This window comes from Balaenoptera acutorostrata, chromosome 9 (genome assembly GCF_949987535.1).
Source record: "Balaenoptera acutorostrata chromosome 9, mBalAcu1.1, whole genome shotgun sequence".
NCBI classification, from domain to species: domain Eukaryota; kingdom Metazoa; phylum Chordata; class Mammalia; order Artiodactyla; family Balaenopteridae; genus Balaenoptera; species Balaenoptera acutorostrata.
In genome coordinates, this window is record NC_080072.1 from 97,669,960 (window position 1) to 97,679,132 (window position 9,173).

Consider the following 9,173-nt stretch of genomic DNA (forward strand, 5'->3'; position numbering starts at 1 on the left):
TAGCCTCCTGTTCTTATCATTCCTAGTCCCCTTCTCCATCAATCAGATTATGTCTGTAAGTGAATAGCCCAGTGGCTGGCAGAACCATTTCTGCGTCTGAGCCACTAGGAGGGACTTCGGGGTCCTTTGAGCCTGTAGTGTATCTAATGTTACATTCAGTGGGCCTTTTCTACTGTGTGTCCTAGAACCAGACTAAAGAGGTATCCTTTTCCCTCTCCCAGAGCAAGGAGGAGACCGACTTGTCCTTGGACAGGTGAGTTCCAATAACCTGTCTTATTCTGCGTTGAGGATGCCAGGAAGGGGAAGTGAGTGCCTGCGTCACAGAGCCGGGGTGGACTGAAACGTGACGGCGGTCTCCAGTGGGGGCTCGGTTCAGGGGAGGGGACCTGGGTGCCTGAGGAATCGTCTCTGACAAGCCAAGAACGTGCCCATGGTGATCTCTGGCATCTGCTGACCTCTGCTTGTGGGTCAGGCTGATGGGAGTGTCTGGCCATCTCTGGAGGCCTCAGGCACGCTCCCTTTCAGAGTCAGGGTGGGAGGACTCAGCGCAGCATGTGCCCCGCACTCTGTGGGTATTTAGTGGCGACGTCCCCGCACTTTGCCCGGCCCCAGCACCGCAGTCTGTGCTCAGGATGGGCATCTGCTGGGGAAGTGGTTGTGACCCACAGCAGGGGTTCTCAGAGAGTGTGTTTCCCCCTCCAACCCCCCGCCCTGGCCTGTCCCCCCGCAGCGCCCGGCACTACCTCTCTGCCGAAGGGGTAGCTCTCCGCAGCGCCAAGGAGTTCCTGGTCCGGCAGACGCGCTCCATGCGGAGGCGGCAGACGGCTCTGAAGGCTGCCCAGCAGCACTGGCGCCACGAGCTGGCCAGCGCTCAGGAGGCGGCCAAAGACCCGCCAGGCACCAAGGCCCTGGAGGACATGTGCAAGGACCTGGAGGAGGTCAGGAGCCCGGGGGAGGGCCTGCCAGACGTGTGGGGGAGGCCTAGGGCAGCCGGCGGCACTCCCTTTGGGCTCGCCCTCAGTTGATCATTCTGGTGACTCCACGAGAGTGGTCACATGGGCTTTGGGGTCACTGGACAAGTCTAGGGAGACCAGACAGGAGATACAGGATACGATCTCCACGAGGATGGAAGCTTCCTTACATTTACGTGCCAGGGCAGTGTGTGGAATGCTTTCTCTAACAGGAAGTCATTTGGGCCTCACAATATCCATAGATGATGTGCAAGGTAGTAGTGGTATTCCCATTTTCTAGGGGAAGAGGAGAGAAGTTCCACAGTGCTTGGCCATTCCATCACACTCAAGACTTCACTCATAAGTGAAAATCTTTTGAGCACACTCGGCATAAGCTTGAGTTACTTCTCTGTTTTCCTTCTCTGAGACCTTAATTTGCAATGAAAAGGCAGAGACTTCGTGGTTATTATCAGTGGGATCACAGCTCTCTCTGCCATTCGAGGGTCTTGGCAGACGATCATACCTGGTCCCTTAGCATTCTGATGGTGCTCAGAGCTGGTGAGTGAGCTGTGGCCCCTAAGCCTGGCTGGGGGGCGGCAGAGGGCAAGAGGCTGGTCCCTAGAGAGGGGCAGCCTTCCCAGGGACATCTGCATGCTACCCCCAGGCCCTGTCATTGCTCTGCTGAATCCTTCCCGCTGCTGCTGCTGATAGTATTGGTAGTTGGAGCAGTGCTAATAATAACCATTTGGTTAACAGTAAGCACTTGAGAGTTTATTAGGAGGGGGCATAGTGGAGGGCACATAGCATACTCTATCTCTTCTTTCTCACGACCCTATGAGAAGTAGTATTTCTGTTTTTTAGATGAATATCCAGACTGAGAGTTCAGTGATTTGTTCAAGATCACCCAGATGAGCCAGCCTGCAAACGGCAGAGCTGGGCCTCCGGCATCTGCCTGTGTGGTTAGTCACCATCTTTCTCCTCCCCTTTCTTCCTGGCTGCAGGAGACCAGGCACCTGGATGAGATGAAGTCAGCCATGCGGAAAGGCCACGACCTGCTGAAGAAAAAGGAGGAGAAGCTGCATCAGCTGGAGTCTTCTCTCTGGGACGAGGTGCAGCCCAATTGCTGCCATGGCCTCCCTCCTCTATTCCTGGGATTCAGTTGGGTTCTTTGGTCCTGTGTCGGGACAGCTGGGCTGCTAGGGCCCAGGATTGGCAGTAGGCTTAGGGCTTCTGGGCTGGTGAAAACAGCTGTGGCTTCAGCTTTGAATTTGTTGAACGCATCTGGGGCTTTGGATGTCTGTGCTGAGTGGTCCTGAGCAGACCCGGAGCCGCTTCCTGAAGGTTCTTGGGAGAGGACTGGCCCCTGTCCTGGTGCCCGAGGAGAACTTTGCCCCGGGTGTCAGGAATAGAGGCTCCTAGAAGGTTTCCCTACCTTCCCTGGGGCCTTGTAGCCTGTCCCCCAGATGCCAGAGGTGTAGGTACAACAGGAGGGGAGCTTAGGTGGAGAGACACCATGGGGAGTGTTTACTGGGGGGAAGGGTTGGGGTCTGCCTGGTGGCCCTACTGCCCTATCTTCGGAGGCTGAGTTCTCTTAGCCTCGCCTGTAAGGCAGCCTATATGACGTGCCTCTCCTAGAACTTTGGGCCCGGAGAGCCTACCCACCAAGTCCTCAGGTGTCACGAGGGCAGTGGGCAGAAAGCACAGGGCAAGTCCTTACTGCCGCTTCACCCACCAGGCTTCAGATGAAGACACTCTGAGAGGACCCCCCACCAAGAAGGTGGTGACCTTTGACCTCAGCGACCTGGAAGACGGGAGCAGTGACAGTTCCGAATCCTGCCCCCTGCCTCACAGTGAGTGGGGTATCCATGGGGAACGGAGGTGCAGCCCCTCCCTGCGTGGTGGGCCTCCGGGGGCCGGCGTCTGGAGCAGGTGCTCAGCAGACGCTTGGGCAGCAGTGAGCCCTCTGGGCTTCCCAGCACACAGGGCCCAGAGGCTCAGGGGAAGCCTTCTGAGCGTGCAGGGTCCTCACAGTGAGACAGGGGTCCCTCTTAGCCTGTCCCTCCTGGTGCCGCCCCCCGCCCCCCCGGGAAGGCTCTTCTCCCTCTGCAGCTGTGGCCTACAAAGGGGTGGCGGGCCTCGCCCTGGGGATGCTCTTTCTCTCGGCCAGCTTCCTGTCTGGAACACAGAAGCTCTGGGGCTTTTGTTGGGAGGAACGGGGAAGGGGTAGGGATGTGGGCCGGTAGGATGCACAGTGCCAGCTTGGCCTGGGCCATTCCAGGGCCCCGAGCCCGAGTCCTGCCCCACCCTCTGCCTCTTCCCTTTCAGTCGGCCCGACCCCGAGGCCCACTTTCCCCAACAAGATCCACTACCTGAGCAGCTCCCTGCAGCGGATCAGCAGCCAGCTCAACGGTGTCCTCAGCGTGCTGGGCAGCCTCGACACCCAGCCTCCGCCGCTTTTCACCTCCACGCCCGCACCGCTCCCCACCCAGGCCTCCAGGAGCACCCCCGCTCCCTCCTACCCCTCCCTGGCCCGGGTCTCAGCGTCATCCCCCGCTCCACCCACGTCCACCCAGTGGGCCTGGGACCCAGAGCTGGGCCCCCGGCTCTCCTCCTCCGTGGCTCAGACCGTGGACGACTTCCTGGTGGAGAAGTGGCGCAAGTATTTTCCAAGTAAGCCTCCCTCTAGGCCATGCGTGGTTCTGGGCTCAGCCTCCCTGCCTTCCTCCTCTGCCTACGCCTCACCCCCAACTTTGGCATGGCCCATTGACTCCATGGTGGGTGCCTGAGAGGACCTTGCTGCTCGCCCTGTGGCTGGAGGCCCTATGTGTCTTGACGGTTTACCGGATGGGGCCTTTACGATGGATTCTAGAGCTCAGCCGAACCTAGGAGGTCACTGTTGTCAGTGTCATGATCGCTGCCATCTTGTGTGTTTGTTATATATATTATGGGCTAGGCATTTTATATATGGTTTTTCATTTAGTCCTTATATTAACCCTCTGAGGTTATAATATTTATTCCCATTTTACAGATGGCAAAACTGAGACCCAGAGGTTAAGTATTGATAATATGCTCTCGGGTACCCAGGGAGTGAGCAACAGACTGGGTTTTGACCCCATGTCTCTGTGACTCCAGGGTTCATGACCCCTTGGCTGTATGTGGCCTCCCCTGGTCTCATAGCCCTGCTAAGGAATGTGAAAAGCCATAAAAACAGTTATTTGAAGGAAAAAGTTTGTCTCCTTATCCCGACCCAAATTGAAAATAATTTCAGTTTTAGAAATAAAATAAATAGGACCATTCCTGGCCATCCTCTTGTCTCTCACCTCCAACCACAGAAGCTTTTCCTGTTTTTGTTTGGGGGGCAGTGCCTTTGCAGTTTCTCGGGGAAGGCAGGAGGGGGCTGGCTCAGCTGAACCGCTGCCCATTGCTGAACGCTTTCCTCCCTCTTTTCCAGCTGGCATCCCGTTCCTCAGCAGTGGCCCTGCCCCCCTGGAAAACAGGCTCGGGTATGTGTCTGCCAGGTAAGCCTCCCTGGGGCTCAGGGTGGGGCCACACCGTCCAGCCGCTCGCTGCAGCTCCCTGGGCAGGTGGGACCTGTGAGGGGACCAGCACTCCCTGTCACATCACCCAGAGCGGTTAGGCAGGTCCCCAGGCCACGAAGCTGCCTGGCTCTGTGGTGCAGCTCCGCAGCCAGAGAAAAGTCCCAACCGATGAGGTCCCAGTAGGGCCCGGCGGGCCTTACCTGCTCCAGCCGTGTGAGGAAGCTGCCCTGTGGCACCTTGGGGAGAAATGGGCCCCTGGTGGGACCCTGCCCCTTCCAGCCCTGGAGTGTGGCCTTCATCTCTTGCCCCTGAGCTCTCTGTCTGCATCACACGGCTCCCTTCTTCCCCCAGGCCCGCTGAGCAACATCTGGAGTGAGAGGGGGCGCCCTGTGGGGGGAGACAGATGGGCAATTATTGAAACCTGTTATTAGTTTCCCATTCATCTTATTCCTTACCGAATGTAGCCCCTGATGTATCCCTGCAGGCCCCCAACCATAAGTACAAGCCCTCTCACCCTTTGGCCAACTTGGGAGCTGCTGCTGGGAAGGTATTTGAGTCGATAGAGAGGGAAGCTTTTGCAGAGGAGATTGGCCGGGAACAGGCAGCTGTGGGAGCCTTGCCGTCAGGAGCATTCACCCTTTTGGAAACAGATGCTCCTCATCCCCGAGGGGCATTCATGCCTTGCTCCAGAGACCACACCCAACCCTCTGGCACTCCTGCCTCCTCTGCCCTCCCCACAGTGAGCAGCTCCGCCTCCTGCAGCGTCCCCCCTCCCAAGTCCCCGAGGTGGGCAGCGCCAACTTCCAGGACATGATCGAGGCTCACCGCAAGTGGCTGGAACATTACAAGAATGACCCCAAGTCGTATCTTTTTAGCTGCTGTCCAAACCCTGATCCCTTCTTGCTGTAACTGCCAAGGCGTGTGGGCCCTGGGGGTGTGAGGAGGACCCCGTTTGGCCTGTGACCCTTCCCCAGGTGTGCTCAGCTGACTGCAGAGTTTTCCTTCACCTTGTGGCCAGACATCTCTTCTCCTCGATGCCCAAGCCAACGGCTGGTTCCGGCCTCCTGCAGCTGGGCCTGGATGAGAACAACAGACTGAAGGTGTATCGCTACTGAGGCCCTGAGCCCTGAGCCGGGGGGCGGGGGGTGCAGCCTGGCCTCTCCTGCGTCCAGACCAAGTGCCCGAGTTGCTGCCTGCACTTTACTCCCTCTGATAAAGCGTTCTCCCGTCCCCTCTTTGCTGCTTGCCTCACTCAGAACCTAGAGGAACCATGGGGAACCGGCGGCGTTGGGGGCAGTGGGGGAAAGGATGGTATGACTAGAAACAGTAAGCCGCCGCCCGAGACCGTGTAACACATCTCGGGCTGCCCTGTGTGACTCCTGCGGACTGGCAACACTGACGTGGGGCAGCGGGGACAGGGGCACCTTCAGGAGAAGGTGGCACTGGAGCAGCTGCCTCCTTCAGAGGACAGGGGACTCCTTTGGAGCGGAGTTGGTCTCTCGGACCTGCAGGGCCTGCTTGGAGCTCCCAGGGTCACGTGTGTGGTCCTTAATTCGCCAGAACAAAGCCCCCCTGGAGTGTCTGTACCCTGGGACCAGGCCCCATCTCTCTAATACCTCAGCCGTGTAGAGATCACACTTTTTTAAAAAAAATGTCCCCTTTCTTGAATGTTCTCTCTCTTTTGACTCTCTCAGTATTGGGCCCAGAGCTCTGCGGGAGGTGGCTGGAGGCTGGCCCCAGAAGTTTTGCTGCCTGTCTTCCCTCTGCTGGCCCTGGGGCTGTCCTCGAGCACTCCCTTCCCCTTCCCCAGAGCATCCCAGCTAGATTCTCAGGGCTCAAGTACCCAACTATCAGGAAGCCAACAAGCCATAGGAAAAGTCTGGGATGGCTCTGGTCCTCACCTTGGCTTTCTCTTCCCGGACCACCTTGGGTATACACAAGGGTTGTTTCCATCTGTCTTTTCCAGCTGTGCCACCGCCCACCCCATCCCCCTGCCGCCCCTCCTCAGAGCTTGGAGACTTGTTCTGAAGGAGGTGAGGGGCCTGGCCTTGGCAGGGAGGGATCAAGTGCCAGTGGGAGCTGCTGCCATTTTGGCACAGCATCCTGCAGCTCCACCTCCCATCGGTGGGCTCCTCGGGGGGACATGCAGGGGATGTTCAACATCTGCCCCATTGTTTAAATAAAATGCCCTCATTTTTCTTGTCTTGAAAGCTGTGGGGTTGCCCTTGCATCTCCAATGCATAGAAACCAACTCTCCACCATCCCACCCTCGTTTCTCTGTCATGGGATAAGAAACTAAGATCCAGTTGGCTTGTTTACCCCCAGACACTTTTTCGGCATCAGCCTACGACATAAAACATCCCTTTTGTTATTTGGTTCATTCTGTGTGCTTTGGGAATAGCTCATACGTTACAACCAACTCTGGTGACAATCCTGTGTTTTTTACCTCAATTAAATCTCTGCAGGTCCAGTTGCAACAAGGCAGTTGTGTGAATATTTCTCCTTTTTGAAGGACTTTGCCTCCTGCTTAAAAATACAGGGAGGGAAATTAATATTCACAGAACACCTAGGTATCGGATCTACTCACACGACAAACCTGTGATGTAGATAGTTTTAGCTCCATTTCTATGGATGAGAAAACCAAACCTCAGAGATCTTTAAGTGCCTGAGGTCCTGGAGGAAGCAGCTGAGTTCCCTGTAAGCGCAGAGCCTCACACCCCATTGCTGTGCCCTGAGAGCTCCCGTCCCAGTGGGGAAGTGCCCCAGCCTCCCGACTCCACCTACCGGCCCCGAGACTCACTGTGCCATTTCCCAAAGGCTGCTCGTCGTCGTTGTTTTCCCCATGCAGACAAATGAACGGTAAGTCCCCTGAAGTCCTAGGCTGGCAAAGTTAGGTGAGTTTTTCCTGCTGCAGTGGTGTGAACAGCCTTCGTAGTCTTGGATTTGTAGCAACAAAATTGCTAGAAGAACCAACTGAGAATCAGGCCGTGTTTCATGGACTCGCAAAAGAAAACTGACTTAAAGACAAAACATACAAAGGAACCCAGCCCCCTCTGTGTCCCAGTGTCCGAGCCGCTCTGAGGACGGGAAGGAGGAAGGCGCGGAGAGGAGCCTGCGGGTGACTCGGGCAGCCCACTCAGATCTCACAGTGGAGGGAGCAGCCCAGAGAGATCACGGGAGAGGCCAAAGGTGCAGTCTGCGGGGCGGAGGCGGGACCAGATCTGAGCAGTCCTGACTCCTAGCCTGGGGCTTAAGGAAAGAGTATTTTTAAAAGGGTATTTATTTTGAATAGGCTCTGAGTTCACATGGCTCAATATTCAAATGGTACAAGAGCCCATCCGTGGGCCGTTTCCTCGAAGGTAACAAATATACCAGTTCTTTCTGGAGATTTTTTTTTTTATGTAAATACAAGAAAGAATGGAGGCTGTTCTGACTCTTCCCTTTGACTGGTGGGGTAAGGGTCATTCCTCCCGTGGGGCTCAGGCAGTTGCCCAAAGCTCTTCTGTAAGATGTTCATTGCCTCTTAAGGGAGCAACGCTGAGCATGATAATAGCCCCCCCACCCCCCCCCCCACACAAACTTCCACACACAATGGCAGTATGGGGGTGGGGAAATAACCCTGGCCTTAGGACACCTGGGTTTACTTCTGGCTCTGACATCTACAAGCTCTGTGACCTGAGCAAGTCCTTTCTGGGCCCATGTCTTCCCTGGTCAAAAGCTCGAAGCCCAAATCCACAGTCCAGGGACAAAGCAGGGTAGCTGCCTCAGATTTGGTGACTGAGGGGCCTGCCTTGGGTGGAGAGCTGCCCTCATCCAGAGAGGGACTGAATGCATCCAGTGGCCTAATATAGGTCTCAGGTGGGGAGGGGTGCTGGCAGGGGTTGCCCATACCTCCAGCAGCTTCTTTGGGGGAGGTGGGGAAGTGATGGTTAAAAAAAATGGAGCACCTACCATCACCAGTGCTGATGAATTGGAACGTCTCCTCATTCATCCTTGAACCTTCTGCATCTCCAACCTACCTCTCCGGCCTCCCTGCTTAGCTTTGCCATCTCCAGCAGGTATGTAGACAGAGGGCCCAAGTGAAGGGCAGTGTTAACACCTTTTGCCATCATGGAGGAGAGGGGCATCTACTCTTGGGGTGGGGGGTCCCACTCAGGTTTAAAGGCAGTGGGGGTGTGAATCAAAGGTTCCCACTTTATCCTCTCTGGGCCTTGATTTTCACACCTGTAAAATGGGGTTAATAGCGGTATCTAGCCCAACGTAACAACAAAAATACCAAACAACCCAATTGAAAAATAGGCAGAAGACCTAAATAGACATTTCTCTAAAGAAGACATACAGAGATGCTCATCATCACTAATTACTAGAGAAATGCAAATCAAAAGTACAATGAGGTACCACCTTACACCAGTCAGAATGGCCATCATTAAAAAGTCTACAAACAATAATTGCTGGAGATGGTGTGGAGAAAAGGGAACCCTCCTACACTATTGGTGGGAATGTAAATGGGTGCAGCCACTATGGAAAACAGTATGGAGGTTCCTCAAAAAACTAAAAATAGAGTTGCCATATGATTCAGCAATCCCACTCCTGGGCATATATCTGTACAAAACTATAATTCAAAAAGTTACATGCACCCCTATTTTCATAGCAGCACTATTTACAGTAGCCAAGACATAGAAAC

At 55.4% G+C, this 9,173-nt stretch overlaps 1 protein-coding gene across 19 annotated transcripts in view; it reads left to right on the plus strand.

Moving 5' to 3' along the window:
• The window catches only part of CEP164 (centrosomal protein 164), a 72,277-nt gene extending 65,304 nt beyond the window's left edge, over positions 1-6,973 (plus strand). For 15 of the 19 annotated variants that reach the window (XM_057553204.1, XM_057553203.1, XM_057553205.1 and 12 more), the window contains 8 exons: positions 186-253; positions 731-938; positions 1,952-2,059; positions 2,686-2,800; positions 3,276-3,620; positions 4,402-4,468; positions 5,230-5,352; positions 5,508-6,973. In XM_057553204.1, the coding sequence (XP_057409187.1) occupies positions 186-253; positions 731-938; positions 1,952-2,059; positions 2,686-2,800; positions 3,276-3,620; positions 4,402-4,468; positions 5,230-5,352; positions 5,508-5,604 (1,131 nt within the window). In that variant the 3' untranslated portion in view covers positions 5,605-6,973. Of the gene's footprint in view, positions 1-185; positions 254-730; positions 939-1,951; positions 2,060-2,685; positions 2,801-3,275; positions 3,621-4,401; positions 4,469-4,973; positions 5,171-5,229; positions 5,353-5,463 lie in introns of those variants that run through there. The other 4 variants (XM_057553207.1, XM_057553208.1, XM_057553213.1 and 1 more) reach the window with 4 other exon arrangements.
• Positions 6,974-9,173: the final 2,200 nt, after the last annotated feature.